At 45.5% G+C, this 19,438-nt stretch overlaps 2 protein-coding genes across 14 annotated transcripts in view; one reads left to right on the forward strand and one right to left on the reverse strand.

The window, feature by feature from the left end:
• Positions 1–10,897, forward strand: part of mgmt (O-6-methylguanine-DNA methyltransferase) — an 84,214-nt gene extending 73,317 nt beyond the window's left edge. For all 7 annotated transcript variants that reach the window (XM_061790605.1, XM_061790608.1, XM_061790609.1 and 4 more), the window contains one exon: positions 2,613–10,897. In XM_061790605.1, the coding sequence (XP_061646589.1) occupies positions 2,613–2,741 (129 nt within the window). In that variant the 3' untranslated portion in view covers positions 2,742–10,897. The remainder of the gene's footprint in view (positions 1–2,612) is intronic.
• ebf3b (EBF transcription factor 3b) overlaps positions 10,724–19,438 on the reverse strand; it is an 89,495-nt gene continuing 80,780 nt past the window's right edge. For 3 of the 7 annotated variants that reach the window (XM_061790596.1, XM_061790598.1, XM_061790597.1), the window contains exons 12-16: positions 15,454–15,519; positions 15,086–15,257; positions 14,587–14,772; positions 13,642–13,809; positions 10,724–12,597 (exon numbers count right to left, since the gene is read on the reverse strand). In XM_061790596.1, the coding sequence (XP_061646580.1) occupies positions 12,566–12,597; positions 13,642–13,809; positions 14,587–14,772; positions 15,086–15,257; positions 15,454–15,519 (624 nt within the window). In that variant the 3' untranslated portion in view covers positions 10,724–12,565. The remainder of the gene's footprint in view (positions 12,598–13,641; positions 13,810–14,586; positions 14,773–15,085; positions 15,258–15,453; positions 15,520–19,438) is intronic. The other 4 variants (XM_061790601.1, XM_061790600.1, XM_061790599.1 and 1 more) reach the window with 2 other exon arrangements.

The following is a 19,438-nucleotide window of genomic DNA, read 5'->3' on the forward strand; positions in this document are numbered from 1 at the left end:
TAATGAGGCATTTTGACTTGCGGCGTTAAATAATGAGCCACGGTAAGTTGATTGATTAGCACAAGTGAGACATTACATAAGCAGTTATTATGATGAATATTCTTCGCATGAAAGTGTCTATTTAAAATAAAATATGTTCTTAATGTAACGCACGTGTTAGCAGCCTTTTTAAACTGAGAGCTAATTCTTGGGTACTGATCAATGCAAAGGACAACCAGTTTGATGCACACTTTTGAAAAAACAAATTTGCTCAAATTACCTTATGTTATTCTCAATAATTAATGACGTCCAAGTGAAAACAATGACCATGATTTTCAAATGATGTCTTCAACACCCTTCCGAGGAAATCCCAATGTCCCGTCACTGGGGAGCTATTTTTTATTTATGTATTTTAAGAAGAGGCTCGCAGGCTGCTCATGTGCCCCCTGGGAGCTACCGCGGCCACCTTGTTGGTGACCCCTGACATTAAGTGATGCTGTACACCCGCAATAACCAAAACAGATAAATGATACCTTTTAAACTGAGCATTTGTAAAGGCAAAACTTTTCCAGATCTTGTATTGGATTTCGTAAATATACCTAATGTCGTGTCTATATATCGTTTTGTGACCATACAACTTTGTGTTTTAATAAGCATCCGCAGACAAAACAAAGTGTAGAAATGAATTAGAAAGGCATTAAAAACGATACGAGGGTCTTATATTTCCACGTCTTCCCTCATGCAGGATATGTTATTTAACAAGCATCCTGTTCGAAGCCCAGTCGAGGCAAAGTAAGCGGCCCCCTCAGAGAACAGCAGACGAGGGAAAAAGAAAAGAAAAAGTCAACCCCCAGCACCATTTTGTGCCCACGCCGCTGGTCCCGCGTTCACTCCGGTCGTTTACCTTTTTCTCCGTAAATCTCACGGCGGAAGCTCGGCCCCGCACGTCTTTGGCCCGTGTGTGCCAAACGGAGGGCCAGAGGGCAAAATGGTGTGTCTCCTTTTGATCAAACCCTTTGATCAAAGGCCGTTTAACGGCGCCCGTGTAGCGCTGTGGGCACCGCCGGCGTAAGACAGAGAACACCTCTCGTACACAAATGCAGTCCAACCGCATCTTTTTCTTGTCTTTTGTTTTCATTATGTAACTTTTTTTCTTTTTTTAATGTACGTTATTAGCTACACTAGCCAGTGGCATTGCTTCCGGATGGCTGAATAATATTCTCGAGTCAGTTTTTACACACATACACACACACTCCTTCCCCTTTTGCTGAGGGGAGGATGGGAGCCTGAGCCGTGAGCCACTGATACTGATCCAGAGTCAGATTGTCAGTGTCAATTACTTGTCAGCACCGCCGCTCCGCTCGGGCTTCGGCTGTGAAAAGCTCAGTGTGCTCAATCGATCCTCGCCTTCTCTATGGCACTCGTTCCTCACCAGGATTTGAGTATCGATAAGCCCGGTGTGGAGCATCCTCCCGCACACACCCCTCACCCCCCTCCCCGCGCAGTCAGGAGGCAGATCCGAAGGCCTTGAGGGTACCCTGCTCTCCCTCCAAACCCGGGGAACAATATTGATCTGAATACTGGAGCAGTATTTCTCTGTCTGCAAGGTTAATCTGGGGCTCGGAAAGTTTTATTGCTGTTGATATGGGAGCGGGTTTAATGATGGATCTGAAGCGAGGCGCGCAGCACATCCAACTTTTATATGCGGCAGCAGCCATCAAGTTATGATCAACCAGAAATTACAGCCACGGCGCAGCCTGTTTGGCAGTGACATTTTGGAAATGTAACACGAATCAATGGCGGAACGTTTGACATGAAATAATTGCCGTGATTCATGGCAACCATTGCCACCGCTCTTGTTCTGAATTTACAATGATCGAAGTGTTTTAGGCTGGCTTGTTTAATCTTTCTCCAGCCATTTAGTTTACAAAGAACCCGGGACCCCCTGGCAGTCGTCTGCAATAAGAGTAAACGCTTCACCGACTTCCTCTTTTTAATGATCACAGGGTTATCAGATCTTAATGTTGACACCCTCTCGATTGAATATTCATCCTGCTGGTGTTTTTGCCCATTAATTTTTGATTGCTTCTTTGCTTTACACTTTTAAAGAGTGGAAAAAACATTTATCGCCATAGACTGAGCCATCACCCCGAATGTGGGATTGTACGCGATCAAACCAGACACTCTTCTTGCGGCACTTTTCTGTTTTTGTTTCACCACACTCACAAAAGTGCAAATTCACATTGTCTGCACGCCGGTTACTTTAAAGTTGCACCGTTTATGCGGTAAATCACAGGCTCTTTCATACATAATACATTTCTACCGGGAAGAGCTTGTCAAAAGAGAGCGACTCTTACGCGGCTACAGTGTGTCTGCTTTTTGTTTTCAGATATTTTCCTATATTTACACTTTGTAGGATTATTCTTAAAATGCAGTTCTCTGCAGTGAATTGTAATATTAGGGTGGTTGGAATTTAAGAAGAAAAAAACAGGAGAGATAATTGTACCTTTCCAGAAAAAGATAAGACATCAAAGTGGCTGTGCTTGCTCGTCGAGATGTGCTTGCACGACATTTGCAAAAGTTGCACGTCCGCTTCCTCGGGGATGAATTCCTCTTTTGTTTGCCCGTGCCAGATTCCGCTCATCATCCCCTGCCACCGAGTCATTTCGAGCAGTGGCCAGAGCGGCCCGTACATGAGCGGCAGGGGCGACCGCCTCAAACAATGGCTGCTCGCCCACGAGAGGCGGCGCGAGGAAGGCTGACGCACGACGGACGCCAACTGTATCAAGTATTGAAGAAAAAACACACACACAGATAAAACACGGGCGCAAAGTTGAGTGTGTACGTAAATATTCAATTTAAATTCTTTTTTTTTTTTTAAATCTAAGAATAGAGATGCTTGCATAGTTAATGTACGAGCGAGTTGTTGCAGAATTAGAATGTACAAAAATAACTTAAACAGAGAACAGTAGGAATTACAAACATATGCTCCCGTGGGCCTCCGCTGCGTTTGCCAGATAGTGCTTGGAATGGTTTTTCTAAAGAGTTATTATTCCCTTAAAAATATGTCTCTCGCATTGTTGTTGTTGTTGTTTTTTTCCTGAGAGCAGAATTAGTCTTTGTACCTCTCGTTGTTTTTTTAATTTCCTGCCAAGCGAGTGCTTTGTTCGACATCCAGTGATAAAGGCTCCGAATTTTGCCGCTACAAAGCTTTGTAGTGGAGTATTTGTTTTGTCTCCATTTAAATCTCATTGTTTGCTCTCGTCTTACAATCCACCTTCAGTGCTGATGATGTCTTATGCATTATATACAGCGCTTTAGACACCTTTTTAAATCGACCTCTCTCTACGTGTCAAATTAGTGCCTTTCATCATTTTGAATTGCGTTTATTTACAATAAAAAGTTGACTGCCGCGGGCTCATTACCGATTAGGCTTGCGTGTCTTTCACACGTCTATGCCGAGCGAGCTGCTTCTCTTTTCTGCTCTCTCCGAGTGGAACGTTTTCCATTAGAGGGCAGTACAGAACGGGAAAACTGGCACATTTCAACCTGGAATTCATCCTTGCACATTTGATCCACAACTTACATGTTTATATGTTATTTTATTTCCCCCGCACAACCGGGTTTAATCCCTTTTGAGAGGAATTATTTTATCTTGGGAGGACCATATGGAGGGGGCAGCAGGGAGTGTGTGAGTGTGTGTGTGTGTGAGTGTGTGTGTGTGTGTGTGTGTGTTTTGACAGAACATTTCCAGTGCTCCCCCTTAAGGATCTTTTGTTGCGTTGACGCTTTCATTCTTTTCTTTCTCCTTTTAAATTCTTGATTCTCCTCACTGTCTAATGCAATTCCGGAGTGACCCCAACATGCCCATAGTTATTCCTCCTCTGTGCAGCGCAGGTAGCCTAATAATCCGCCCTCCCAAAATAACCTCGGCTCTAACCTTTACTGATCCAATTCCAGTGGCCCTCCTCTTGAATACATTTCAACCCCCCCCTCACATTTTTGAATTCGTCATCCGCGGCGGCGGACTCGCTTACGCTGGTGCTGGAGCGCCGTCGGTAAGCGTGGATGTCGAGGCGGCAGACAGGCAGATGAAGAATGAGACCCAGTCTGTGGTTTCGCAGAGGGCTAATGATGCCTGTGGTGACTACAGGCTACAGTCAGCCCCCTAACGAAGGGAGTTGTGACACAGCCACAAGGGGTCCCATTTAAGCCAGGCACACTCTGAAGTGCACTGTAAGCACCCTCCTTTTCTTTTTCGTTCTTTTTTTTTTTTTTTTTTTTTTCTTGCTTGTGGCTAACTAAATTCCGTGGAATGCTACAAATTTAGCAAGCAGAGTTGCTGCTGTCTGAAGCTGCTGAAAACAAGTCCAGCATCAAAGCGTCAGCCATGCTGCCAGTAATTGGCCGTGTAATTGCTCAGGTACCCAAGGCAACGCTTTATATTAAATATTTCACACCTCTTTTTTTTTTTTTTTTTTTTTATTTGGGAGATTTTTTTTGGTACTAGCAGTATTATTAGTGTTTTATTGTTGTGGATAGCCAACATTCAGAATTCGATTAAAGGAAGCTGAGTCCCTTCTCATCATGCGACACCTTTAATTTTGCCCTAATATCGCCCCCCGCCCCCCGTTTCAGCGGGTGCACGTGTGTGTGTGGCCACGCGTGCTCATGAGCGCGCATGTGAACGTCCATATGTGTGTGGGTGAAGTGGATGATATTGAGTCTGACTTCATAAATCACCCAGACACTGATAAACTCCCCATGCACCCACACACCGCTAATGGGCAACCCTTAAGGAGCGTGAGTGTCTCGTGCGGCGTTTGATTCAACATTTATTAACCCCCTCACATGCGCTCACACACACACACAGTCATTTGAGCCCCACAAAGAATATGTTTTGGTGGCGTTGCTAGTGTGAGTTCATAGTTTTGACCCGGCCAGGTTGCATTAATCACCGGCGGCCGTAGTGAGAAATATGTGCGCTTATAGCGGCGCAACAACAGCAGCCACTACATTTCCCAACATTGGTTTCCTTCTCATAACTTACATCCTGTCTCCAACTCCCCACTTCCCATCTCATATCCTGGCACCCCTCCTCATTATAGAACAATTTTCTCCCCCACATCAAATACAAACACACTCCATGCTTCCATGTCTTGCTCCTTATACATGTTGGCTCATAACTCCGCAACCTGCTCCCCCTCGGTAGAAACATGCAAGCCCGAGTGGGGTCCTGCAGCCGCATCAGTGATTCATTCATAGCAGCTTTTATTATTTCCAAGAAGTTTGCAAGCTTAAAAAAACCCAAAAACTTTTGAGGAGCACGTTAGGGAAGCTGAGAGCGGCGCACTGCTGCTGGGAAGCCGGAGGAGTGTTTGCTATGCAGATAGTCCAGCAGTCAGCCAGTCGGACACAGGAATAGATTGCTCGCATAGACAGACTGAGGCTTGGCCGCGCTATCGGGTTTCCTCCCCCTCTTGTCTGTCTGCCGAGACCGCCTGGCCTCGGAGGCCCTGACACCGAGGCACCGTGCAGCCGGCCACGACAGCTGCCGCCGCAGCCCCTAATAGCGACGCACGCCGCCACGCTACGCCGCCGCTACAAAGCAGAATGTCATTGCAAACATGGCGTCCTTTGATGCTCTTTTCTAATGATCTTTGTGTTTTGAGGGGGAAAGCGGCACGATTGGAGACTTGTAGGGTGTCGTTTCTTTTCTGGGTGATTCTCTTAGAGCAAAGAAAGTAAAGGTGTGTGTGCTTGCCAGTAACCTTGTATCAGTATGTCATTGTAACCTTCCGAACCCGGGAGCAGAACCGCGCTTCTCTAATTAGGAACGGCTGATGAAGGGCCGCATTACGTGCGAGCCTCTCCCGGCACGTATCAATCTGTGAGCATGCGGTGCGTTAAGGAGAGTGTCTCAGCCTGGAGAAAGTGCAGGTCTAGCCTTGGTCCTTGTTGACGGAGGGGGCGGCACTTCAGAGGCTCCGGGACCCCGTGGCACCAGTCTCTCCAGTCCCCCAGACAGACCGGGAGCATCTGGGCTCTGTCAGCGCCTCCGGCCCCCACAGACTGCGATCTATATGACGGGGAGGATTGGATCAGGGAGAGGAGAAAATATGAGCCAGATTCCCTCAGCCTTGTGCAAAATGCATGCCAGTTAGCATCATAGGTACCGTGTGTGCGCGCGTGTGCGCTTGCTGCACTGATAACAGGTCAGAGTGATTAATTTTGCATGATGGGAGATGGAGGCTATTGATTAGAGGCTAACGCCGGAATAAGTCTTCTCTATAAATTGTCCAATTAAGTATTAATTAAAAGTGCGGCACTGGAAATATTCAAAATAAAATAAATAACACATCACGGCGTATGCAGATTACATTGACAGAAATCATTCCAGAGATGTTTTGAAAGCTCTCTGTGATGTGACGGCGTAGATGGAAGCTGATACGCGCGCATGCCAAGACTAATTAATCCATACACTAAATTAGGAATGTAAATTGTGGTCCCGATTTAACAAGGTCAGTTTTAACTTCTCACTTTACACTTTATTTAACTGTGCAAGAGCGGGGAAGGAGGAGGCACCCTATCAATGTGTTTCGCTTATTATGATTGACGATTGATGATTAAGTCCTCCAGCTGACACACACCAGCAAAGCCGGTGAGTTGGAATTGGATGTGACACATACACAGTTCTGCGTGTTAGGTAATTCGTTGACGAGGGGCCAAATTCATTTATGGAACAGCGGTATTGGCAGGCGTGGACACTCTCTGCAAAAACAACGATAATCACAGAGGTTTGGCGCGGCGTGACAAGGACTCTTCAGGGAAAGGCCCTTACACGCCGCTTTGTTGGCCGCTCCTTGCCTGAGACGTGAGGGGAAACATTCGCCGCTGTTCCTAAAATGAGAGTGACTCAGAGCGGGAACACGCTTGGTGCAAGGTGTGCGTGATGTTTTCAAGACGGAATGTGGACTAGAATAGCCCGTACAGAAAGTATTGTAGGTATTTTCTATACATTTTAGTTTTACTCGTTTCAATTATTATTATTATTATTATTTATTTTTTTTGAAAGTCAGTTGGAAAAATAAAGCACAAGGGGGGGAGCCATTTAATCTCCTTTCGCATTCCCCATTTTTCCTGCTAATGAGCCTTATTGACAATCAAACAGAAGCTGTCATCCCCCAGGATGCAACACTCCCATCCCCAGCCTGTTTGTCATAGTGTCCTGGCAATCAGAGCCGCCTGCAAGACCAGGCTGGCAGTTAGCGCTTCTCACAGCGGCGCTGCCTGAAAATGGCACACTTCCTGTAGAGTTGCAGCTGCCACCTCTGCTACTTCCATTACTTTCTATAGCATGCAGATGTTGTATCAACATTCCCTGCCAAGGGGACCGCAATAACTGCGAGATTCATGCCATGTTTCAGAGGCACGTCAATTTCTCAAGTGGCACAATTAAAGAGGGAAATGCAGCACCAGGTTTCTCACAGGCGCTGAAATCGGAAAAGAGCTTTTCACTTTTTTTTTTTTTTTTTCCAAAGGGGGTCTGTTTCGTATGGGTTCAGAAACCCACCCGATTTTTACTGCCCTTTTCCTGAGTGGAGCTGTTCTGTGAGTCTTTGTGCGGCGGACCTGTCGTGACCCACAGCGGATATGGAAATGGGGCGAAGGTTTTATGGGCCAAACGGATTGGACACAGTCAAGCTCAGGGGGCATGAATATTGGATGTTATTTCTGCTCCCTTTTTATGTAATCCATTGCCAATACATTATTAATAGATGATATCATATCCAGAAGTACTGGACAAAGCACTACAGAGGGGCACTATGAAAGGAGCGCTATATGGTGAGAGCGTGGCAGTTATTTTATCACCGCACCTCGACGCTCCCTGACCGAGCAACATTTAAGGAGTCGTTTTCGGGACTAGGTGAAGTTCGTAAAGGGAAAATAGGTTGAACGCTGCGCTCCTGTTGAGGCAAAATCTTGCATTTGTGGAGGAGAAATTCACTGAAACATTAATGAAGTATCAAATGCCATCCAAATTCAAGTTTAATGGCTCTTCCAACGCGCTGGGATACTTTGCTCATTCCTTCTTGACTGCATCGAGTGAGTGAAGTGGAAATCTTTGTACGGATCTAGTTTTCGCTGCAAAGCTGCGTCCCGGTGTGTTGTTGGAGCAGGGGAGTGCTGTATTATCAGATGTTCCCATTCACACACAGACTGCAAGACTATTTGTAAAAAAAAAAAAAAAAAAAGAAAGAAAAAAGGGTCAAAGCTCTTGTTTTGATATGGAATTGTTCAAAAAAGGTCAGCCCTCTTTATTTTGATCTATTGTCATCTCAAAGTTGTGATCCCAGGTTGTGCAGTCAAAGTAGTTCCCACTACAGTATCTAAACTCCCACTTTGTTTTTTGTTTTTTTATACCCCTTTCCTCTCACTCAGCAGTTAACAGCCAATCCCTAAAAAGACCTCCTCAGCACTGCCCACCCAGCGGCCAAGATAAACTATTGTCATGCTATTTTAGTTTGATGGGCCCGTGTCTGGACACGCATAGGCACAAAGGTATGACCACAGCAACATCCATTAAACGTCAACCTATAACCTCCTCAATAACTGCTACACAGGGAGCGGATGCTGTAAGCTAATATTCCCGTTTTTAAGGTCAGGTGGAATTGTTTTTTCTCCTGGGAAAGCGCAGATTGATAAAGCACAAACAAAAACCTCTTTTCTGAATGCTTGTCCTCCGTGGCCTCGGTGAAGGTTTCATTCCTTTATATCGCGCAGCCCAATTCCCAGCATGCACGGCCATTGTGGCTCTTTCAGTGGGCACTCTCCATTGACTGGCTCATTGTCCGGCCGCCCTTTTGTGCGTGCGCTATCGCCGGAGCGCAATCTTTCACCTGAACAGCCCCGCCGACGGTCACCTAAAGCGGCCGAGTCACCCGTGGAGACGCCGCGATTAACCCGGCCGATAATGAAGAAATATTTATTGTCGAGTATCCGCTCCAATAAATCTACAGCGGTGCTGGCTAATAACGTGGCTGTTAGTCATACCCCGGCAGAGTTGTTCAATATTACTGCACAGTTATAATACGAAGATATCTTTTCTTTTTTTTTTTAACCTCTCATTTCTTTTTAAATATAACAATCCACGAGCAGATGTTTGAACCGTGGCCCTCGGCAAGTCTAGTTAAGATCGATATTGCTTTCAATATTTCTCTCCTTTGACAGATAAGCACTACTGAGGCGAGTCTTGATAAGAGTGGCAAACGTATGGATGTGGCCAGCCGCGTTCTCTTTTGATTGCGTGACCCCTTCACCTTTTGCCTGCGTCGGGGAGGGAGGCGGCCGCACGGTACGGCGGGGAGGGTGTCTGTCAGGCTCTGGTTATGGGGCATTATTGACCCAGGATTTATAAATATTTAATGCACACATTAAGATCATGGTGGAGGGTGGCCATTAGAGTTCTCCAATAAAGAGGCTCTCAGAATGATTGAGTGGCGTGGCCGAGCTCGCCGGACACAGAGAGGAAACCTGCTGAGACAATCGAGTGCAACTCCAGCCTGCCTGCGAGCGCTTAAAATTGGCAACAACTGAGCAAACATGTCATTTTTGATTGTGCTTTCACCCGCACAACTTGTCCGTTTTTTTTTGTTTTTTTCCTCTACCCTCGCTGGCTCTTGTTCCCGCCATGGCATTTTGTGCCTGGGTTTAATTTATAGCCACGCTCCCGCTAAATGTACAGTTTGCGCATTTTCCTGCCCGAGCAAGATTTTTGTCATGAATAATAGAGACAGCGGTGAGCAAGGCGATAGATCCGACGCTGTATCCGAAACAGATAATGCAATGTCAGGACGCTATTGTTATCAGACACTTTGGATTATCAAGGGAATGATTTGAGGGTAGGAGGCGATCGGGGCTGAAAATTAAATTGCTCTTTTGAGGGCGTCTGTCCTTTTTGCTATCAGCACCCCCCACCCCTTCCACCCGCTGCCGACTATGTGCGAGGCGGCAGCGTCCGCGCATGGCGCTCGACATAATAAGCTGCGATATGCTGATTGGCACTCAGGTCGCCGCCGCTTAATTGTGCATTAAAAGGAGAGTTGGCTGTGGACAATGTTGCCTTGATGGGAAATTGACATTTTGTGACCTGCTTCTCGGCGCACGCCGAGGACGCCAGATAAGATGCTCTCTTGTTTTTAGGGAGCCCCCCCCACCACCACACACACACACACCCCTAAACACTCTTCTCCTTCTTTTTGATCCACTTGATGAGTATAGATTTCACAGTGGTCCCCCCCCCTCCTTTCAGCTCGCAAACTATAAGGGGTTCAGAACGATACCAGCTCTTATAGACAAAGGATAACCTTGCTCTTTCAATGTATTGATTCTTTATTAACTAGGTGGCTTAATGCAATGAAATGAGGGATTTGAATGAGCCCCATTTGGGGTGCTTTGAATAAGAAGCTGCTGCTGTTTATGAATGACTACAATGAGGCTTTGAAGCAGCAGGAGGATCTCACAATGTCAGAGCGCTTCGTCAAGAGTGGGAGTAAGAGATGGTCCCCCCCCCCCCCTTTTTTTTTTTGGAGGTTACACTTCTCAGCTTTGCGCTCGTCTTTCCGGTGGTCCGTCTGAGGGGTCATTCGCGCTCTAGAAGTCCGCAGTTTAGTGCAAAGTGTGTGTGTTTTTTTTTTTTTTTTTTTTTTACTGTAAAATTTTAATAAAACATCGTTTCCATTCCAAATGTTGACATTTTTAATGTTTCTCCCCTGTAAACACGTGTAAGCTATGTGGCAGAGTCATAAGTGGTGAGTAAAAATGACTTCTTTACATTCTACAAAACAGAAAATAATACAACCACAAATGGAGACTGTTTTTTTTTTTTGTTTTTTTGTTTTTTGTTTTTGTTTTTTTTTTATCTCCAAGGTTGTCCCTCATGCACATTAGTCTCTATTGGATCTTAACAACTATCATATGGGTCACAAACAATTTATTTGACAATACAACCAACAAAGTTTTCTCCAAAATGGTCTGTATAGATAATTTAAAATCAATATAAAAATAAACAATGAAGTTTGACTTCCCCTTTAAAAAAAAAAAAAAAAAAAAAACTGGACAAGAGAGTCGACGGAGTAAGTTTTTGAGAATACACATGAAATATATGCACATTGCATTTCATCAAATACAAAAAAGAAAACATGAAGGCAACATTTCTTGGCTGAATTATCTGTGCTGCATCACTATATTAAGGGCAATGACGATTAATACATACATAATGAAAAGCAATATACAAAATTTCAGAGATAAATACAGTATTTATAGTTGATATGTTACAAAATTTCCCTCAGTGAGCGCAAGTGTGTGTTGGAACAGAAATATGACAATGAACTACTTTACGCCTACATTCTCAATGGATTTGCTTTTTTACTTTTTTTAAAACATTTTTTTGTGTGTTGATCTAAAAGAACATGAAAAAGACAGATGTATAAATATTTAGCACAAGTTTGGCAATATCACAATAGTCTACCATTTTTTTTAACCACATATAAAACACATAAGGGAGTTGGAGCTATAGAAGGGAGAGACTGCTCCTCATCAACAAGAAACAGACTTCACAGTAGCCTAGGAATGCATTAATATACAGTGCTAGCAAAAAAGTTGAAAAACATGGCAAAACACACTTGCTTAAAAGGAAGCTCTAGACATGGAAGTACATCATATTCATCAACAGAGCAGTGTTTTGTACACGTCAGTGTGCTTGTTGAGTCAAAGAGGATTTTGTTTTTTAACCATTTGAAGAGGATTTTTTTTTTTCTAGCTACAATAAATTACAAAATTTAAGTTAAAATGCAGGAATGAAACATGGTACAACTTCACCCGCCCAGCCCCGACCCTACGTTCCCCGCCCTCCCTTGTAATTTTATGATCAATTAACTACATTATATATCTCTTATAATTTCCAGTTGAAACTGTCTTGGCCCCTGTGTTTTTTTTTTTTCTCCTCACACATTTGAAAATACAAAAAAAGTCACATTATAAAGACGCACAACTCTTGTGTGTGGATCTGTTAAAAGAGAGTCGGAACAGGAAGAAAAAAGAAAAGGAAAAACAATTTCTGAGGCAAACGAGTTCATTGGCAAATGTACTGTACATCAGTGTTTTTACTGTACAATGGTGAGTCCACAGAGTCCCTTCCAGTATTGAATGTGTGGTCGATCGGACGGATCCAAGGCCGAAGCGCGAGCCGACAGGTATACAAAATAAACCCTTCGTCATCCTGTGTCCTCGTCAAGGGTGATGGAATGAGGGGGCGGGGAAACAAACAAAACAAAAAGAAGTCCCACTGAAAAAGAAAAAAATATGGTTCCTCGTGAGATCCTTTTTCTTCTGCGGGGCTGTTAAAGTCATTTTGAAAAGATTCATTTTTTTTTTTTTTTCACCCTCTCCATCTTTAAAAAGAGAACAAGCAGTCGACTATACATGGCACCAGCGCTTTTTGCTGTTGTGTGCTCGGGGGGGAAAGGGGGATGGGGGCGTGTCCTGTGAAAGTGGTAGACTGGTGCTTGAGATGACGAAAGTGCATTTACATTGGTGGGACGACGAGGCCGGACATGGCTGAGAAAAAGAGGAAAGAGGTGATTAGTTTATCAGGCTTAAAACAGTTCTGGTAATAAATACAATGAAATAGTGCATCTATGTGTGTGTGTGTGTGTGTGTGTGTGTGTGTGTGTATGAACGCCGTGTTTGCCTGCAACTGCGCGCCCTCCTAGTGGGCAAGACTTTGTTAAGCTCCCTCCTGCTCTGACATTTCAGCCCCCAGCACGCCGGCTTTGCTTACGTGTGATATTTCTACTCGGGTGTCGGGGCAACGGCAAACAGTGGCCGACGCTCCGGGGAGGTGAAGAGCGACTGGCCCGGTCACTTCCCACAATCCACAATCCGGCATTTGTCAGACGTTCCTTATTTGAACGTTCCTCCTCTTCATCTACGTCGACGCACTAGGCTCGTCTCCGAGAAAGATTAGCCGTGATCAAAGGTAGTTTCCGATATTTTAGCGAGACCATCTGCTCGGGGTGTCATTAGCGACTGCACCTCACCCGGAGAGTTTATATATGCGGCACTTTTCACACGTTTAACAATTAGGTGACTACTGAAGTGTCGGGAATGATATATTATTATATTGCTGGGAGTGTATTTGTAGAGTCATGGTTGGAATGCTTTTAAGTTTGCCAGCGCAGATGATGGCGAGGCAATGCTCATTAATTTCTGCACAACATGTATTAATAAGTATGAACGTGTTGCGAGATGAACTTTAATTTCCCACTTCATTAAGCCCAATGTTATTAATCTTGGGGCGCGCACGCGATGGCTTTGCTTGTTTTCAAACCAATCACATTGGCGGTGACGCGCGCTCACACACAAAACCTAATAAACATAATTACCAAAAACAATTCTGGCGAGCTTCTTCGTCGGCGTGGATCATCTTTACCAAAGGGCAACGAGGGTGTGTGTCGTCGTGCATGTTCGGTCAACATGTAAGATGAGTCAGATGAGTGTGTGTGTGTGCGTGCGTGCGTGCGTGTGTGCGTGTATGCATGTGTGTGTGATGTGTAAATTGGCCTGTCAAAATGCATATATGTGTAATGATTAATCCCTCACCAAACCGGACAGAGGCCTGAGCAGCAGTATCTGACCAGTAGTCCGTAGGGAAAGGATGAGGGGGTGAGGGGGGCTCACCTTGCAGTCCGTTGCCGTTGGCGCTGGTGCAGGAGGGGGGTGGGGAGGCCTGGGGTCGGACCACAGGGGCGAAGGCGCTCTTTTGTTTAACTGCGGAGATGACAGGGAAGGAGAGGGCAGGAGGGCGGGTGAGAGTGAGAACGTGCTGTGAGTAGTGCTTAGAGAGGGAGAGGGCAGTTGAGGTAAGGCTGGGGTAGTGTTACTTCGGGGTCGGGTCAGGGAGGTGGGGGGTACAAGATCAGTACTTACAGGCTCCTACTAGCCACAAGCAAATTTGAAATGCGCATCTGAATATAAATTGTGAATATAGTTGTGTGATTGAAATGAATGCATTATTTTCTCAAAAATGTGTCTGACAAAGTTAATCAAAGTGAAAAAGAAAAATCCAGAAGCTCGTTCCTCAACCCCACGCAAAGTTTCATGGAAAGTAGTTTTTGTGTGATCCCGCTAACTAGCAACAAAACAGCCTCCTCACGTGAGTTAATTGTGTGGATTCTGTGGCTTAGCCGTTGAAGAATGTGATTTGTGGCTGAAGGTTCCCAGATTTGACTCCCGAGACCGGCATCGGATCTCATAGTTGAACAATTCAGCTGCAAGAGCTACCAACCACTCACCGGTGGCTTGAAGTCCAATTTCGGGCATTGCATATCACGTTGAAATCAATAAAAAGGGTCTTAATCTCAACAATGCGTGTTCCGAGAAGCAGTTGGAGCGAGCCGCCGAAGGGATAGTAATACATTAGCAGTAGCAGCAATGTTCTAACCCTGTCGCAGATGATTCATTGAGGCGAAAACGAACGTGGGACCTGGAATTCAATCAGCGGCAGTTTAGTGCTACGGCGGCGGGCGACGGTGGCAAGTTACTCACTTCCATATGGGGAGTTGGCAGAGGAGCCGTTGAGGAACCCCGGGGAGCTTGGCACTCCCAGGTTCATGCCGGCATTGCCGTAGCCATTCATGCTGTTGCTGACGGTGTTGTAGCTCGACTGTTGCGGGGTGCTGCTGGAGATGTAGCCCCGGGGGGACACGCTGCTGGTGTTCCGGCTGTAGCCCACTGCATAACGAGGAAGGGGTGGGTGAGGGTAGAAAGAGGACGGTTTGTTCATTGTGCTTTTACCAGTGAAATTTACAACTGCAATCAAATATTTAGTTTTATATCAGCTCATACTGCAGATGGCACTTTAATAAGATAGGGGTTTGAACTTAATTGGGGCCTTTAACAGCCTATATTGTTGTGTAGAAGGAGCAGTTATTCAAAAATGTGGATTTCTATCCGTTTTATCTCTTTAATGAGCGGAGAAGAAAATGTCCCTGAGACCCCTGACCACATGTTTGGGAGCCACCGAGCAGCACAGCACATCACATACCTTGGTCGTTCCCTTGTGACTCAGACACGTTGACTGCGAGCTGGCTGCTGAAGGAGTTAACTCCCATCATGCCGTGGGAGGCTGTGTTGGCGAGAGAGGGGATCTGGTTGTGGTTGCGGGGAACGCTGTACAGGGCCTCGGCGATGTCAGCTGCCCTCTTCAGAATGATCTCCTGAGAAGCGTAGCGAGAGAAGGCAAAGGTTTTTGAGTTTCCTTTTTTAAAGCTGCGCGTCCGCTTTGATGCCTGGTTCACGGCTATACGCTTTAGCGCGCATCTCGCTCCAGATATAGTGGTGTGAAAATCCCCTATGGTGATGCTCTCAGTAAATATCTCATTTATTTAAGTACACAACTGCGCGGATACAGACCTGATTGTTGTGGGGCATCCCATACAGGGCCTCAACGAGGTCAGCCGCCCTCTTCAGTAACACCTCCTGATGACGGAAAGCAATAGAAAATGTCAAGTGTCCATATAGTCATGAACATGATCAGAAACATTACACAGCAGGCGGTGTCGGGTTTTTTCCTGGCCGCCCCCAAAGAGAAGAGCAGCGCTGTTTGAAGAGGCGCCGCGCCTTCATTGACACCCTACTTTCCTCCTCCCATGCATGCAGAGCGGTGAATAATGTTCCCTATCTTAATTAAACTGGCATAGTCCTTTAAAAACAACACCTCACGCCGGATTCCGGGCTTCCAGAGTTCAGCGCCGAAGCCCCTCTCCTCAGAACAATAAAGTGAATTAGCTCTGGGTTAATCTAGTTCTGTTGTAATGACATTAAGGAATTTTTCAATTAACCTCTTTGACTGGCTGCTGCAAAGGACTTCACAAATGACTTCCCATCCAGCAGGAGCTGGGTGCTCGTGCCTCGGGGACACGGATGCTCAGGATGTGGTCTTATCCATGTCTGCACGCTTGCCCCCGCTTGACAATGCGGATTAGCTGTGTTGCTTTGGCTCTTAACACTGAAAATGAGTTGGCCCGGGATCCCGTCGGTCCCGCTCTGTTCCGGGCTGCGGGCGAGGTGGCGGGGTTTGGCCCGCTTGTCGTGTCTTTATCTTCTTCTTTTTGAATTCACCACTTACAATTAAATCCCTCTCAAGCAAGCAGACTGCTCTCTTTGCTTTTATAATACAGGAGGCAATATGCTCGTAGCAACCCCTCTTGTTCTTTTCGAGTGCATTCAATGTGACAAAGGCAAGTTGCAGGCGCGGCTGCCGCCCGCGTGGTAGGAAACGCTCGCGTGTTGTCACCTGCTGTAAAGCAGAGATTTGTTGACCGGCCTCTTAGAACCCCCCGCTTAAAAGCAATGCAAATCTGTCAGCAGAAACATCTCAGATGGCGCTTGTTTTCTTCCCACATTCACTGTGTTTTCTTTCACGGGCCTCGGTAATTTGTCTGAAGTGTCCCATCACTTGGCAATAGCGGTGCGGGATTAAGACGGCAGCTGCCGTAAATGAATGTAAACACAGCCTCGGTGCCTTCAAACGGCGGCCTCCAATGCTCGGCCTGCGTTCGCCAGGCGCGGCGTATGGAGTGTGTGCGCCGTGTGTCCTTTCATCCTGAGGAGCATATCTAGCACACCCCTTGATTTATCAAGATGAATCACTGTAGAAGCCACTTCCAGCATACGCCATGCTTTCTTATAGAAACATATCGCTTAATCCACCCCAAGTTACCGGATGGGTGGTTCTTAGAATGGGCATTTACCTCTGAAATTGGTGTGTATGCTCAACGTTGCATGCATCTAGTTTGCATACAAATAAAGAATTATGGTTGTCGTGAGGCAGGTAGGCTAAATGAGAGGACCAGCTGTCTTGATGTGTTCTCATCAGGCAGAACAGATTTTTCTCGCGCTCGCTGAGTGAGATAAAGTGGCTTTCTTTCTCTTTTTGTCTGCAGTTAATAATTACCAATAATCTATTCCATCATATTTCAAGCTCTCCTACATGGCTCTCAATTGTAAGCAACAATTAAAGCAATTAAGAGCGTCTCATGCGCAAGCCATGTTTCATTCCCTGTAAAACGTCCTCCCGCTCCTTGTCCATATGGCACTTTGCAGCAGTGACATAAGGACAGCTTGGGAGGGAAAAAAAGGAGGCGAGGAAACGATATTGCCTCTCATCCTTAATCTGTCGTTTACCGCGTGGTGTCTTAACTAACCGAGCCGACTGGCAGGGCTACGCTTAAGTGGCAGCCCAGTCATATCCGAGGATGATGAGAAGCGCTGCACCCAATCAAGGACGAAGTTTGTTGTCTTCTGACGAGACGCCTTCATGCGGCTCAGCTCACGCTGTGAATACGATTAGCGCGGAATAGTGTTCTGGGGGCATTTCCATGTAAATCTGAATGCTACTCCAGAATAAGTGTAATTGGCTTTCATGTCATGGAGACATATCAGAACACGCCATGCTAAATTGAAACAATTAAAGGCCTCAAATGATTTCTTTTGTTCACTGACAAACGCGTGACCGATTTCTGCTGTTCTTCGCCTCGCTTTGCATAAAGGTCTCGTGTTCAACAACTGTTTAAATGGGGCCGCTCACATGACAGATCACCCAAGATTTAGAAGCTGCTTTCAGTTCGTCTGGCGGAAGGGAAGTCATAACAAATGACGCATTGTCATAAAACAAGCGGGAAATGGGGGTCTAAAACAGCCCAAATGTGATTCTTAGAGCAGTAGATTAACATGGATGTTGTATTTATATTATCACAGTTAATAAAAGAGGGCCTAGGTTATGTAGCTCGGAGTGCTAATGCCATTATAAAACTGTAAGGCAATTACTCTGTTAGCTCTAGCCCGAGGTAATGAATGCATTTAGAAGCATAGGGCCATTAGATGAAGGTACTTCAAAGAGCACAGGAAGAGAGATTCATTTAAATACATGGGTAATTGCTTGACATGAGCACATTTGTAATATTTTCTCCTGGCGGATTACGCGAGGAATTGGAAAAGAATGGGCTTATGCTCATTTTGGGGGGAAAGTAAAGAATCCAAAGCAATCAGCTTAATAATAAAACAATATTGAGTTTCCACTTTTAATTTCATAATGAATCTAATTTGTTACAGAAGAGAGAAATTGAGTGTGATATAATGTGATATCCAGTCTATTTGTCCATTACTGCCAGAGGGCACAAAATGGTATTATAAATTGTCTTTTTTATATTATGAATAGAAAATTGTTTTATAACAAGATCTTAAAACGGGGGGTGAATTCCAAAGTCTCTCTTCACTTAACGCAATGCCCGCAAACCAATCTCCTTTCTCATCACTTGACTGCTCACACTTATTACTTTCATATTCACCCTGGACTTTGCATTGAATTTTTATATCTGCGCTCCTCCCACAGGGTCAGGCTGCCATCTACGATGTTGTCTTAGACTTACGAGGTAAACTTCAATCAGAGGCAGCGTCCCTTCCCCCCCCCCCCCCCCCCCACCACCGCTCTCCCGCCATGTTTTGTTTTTTTTGGGCTGTTTTTTTCTGTCTGTGTAGCAACAATATTAGCGTGCATCCCTCGCTATCCATGAGCACTCCCATATTGGCTTTCTGTCTCCTTACAATTACCACGTGTCTTACTGGTCCCAGAGAGAAGGCTGGTGGAAATCAATAGCGCAGTAATATTATCAACTGGAGGGTGAAGTCATGGCGGGCGGGGGGGGGGCGGGGGGTGTTCAGGGCGCGGCGGTGAGTGGGCTGGGTGTCGATTTGCCTTTTCCGCTAATGCACAGCTTGCGTCCTCCAGCTTTATCTCCTTTTTATAGCGTTTCGCTCACCTCACCTGCACCCAGTAATGGCCGCTCTCTATATGCCGTTTCTGTTCTCATTCCAAATGTACATGCAAGCCCCCGGAGCCGCCGCCGGCTCTTTTATTGGGAATGTGCTTTTGACCCCCAGCGCTGACCCTCGGATGGCAAGCTTAACAATGACGAATCACTTGGTGGGATCATTTACATGCCCCCTGAACCCCATATTTGGGTCCATTAGAGAGCAAATCAAATATTTATGTTGTTTATTGGAAGTGCAGGGTTTCATCTCACTCTGTGATTGTTTCATGCAAAGGCTGGGAGACCGTGCTATATTAAGTATACACGCGCCCAGGAAACTAATCTCGGGTCCGGTGTCAAGAGCTGTCTCACTGCCAACAACACTTTGTATTCATAGAAAGAAGTCTGCTTTCTCCGTAATAAAGCTGTGTTTAACAATGTGTCTGTCTTTTTGCAAAGACACTGTGACTTTATAAAACAGAAATAGTGCAGCCGCATTGACCAGGAAAGGCCGCCGAGTTAAAGAAAGTGGATATTAAAGGTTCTTTAGCTTATGGTCAGGGTTTACTAGCTAAAATGAGAGTCAC

This window comes from Phyllopteryx taeniolatus, chromosome 11, assembly GCF_024500385.1.
Source record: "Phyllopteryx taeniolatus isolate TA_2022b chromosome 11, UOR_Ptae_1.2, whole genome shotgun sequence".
Lineage (NCBI taxonomy): Eukaryota > Metazoa > Chordata > Actinopteri > Syngnathiformes > Syngnathidae > Phyllopteryx > Phyllopteryx taeniolatus.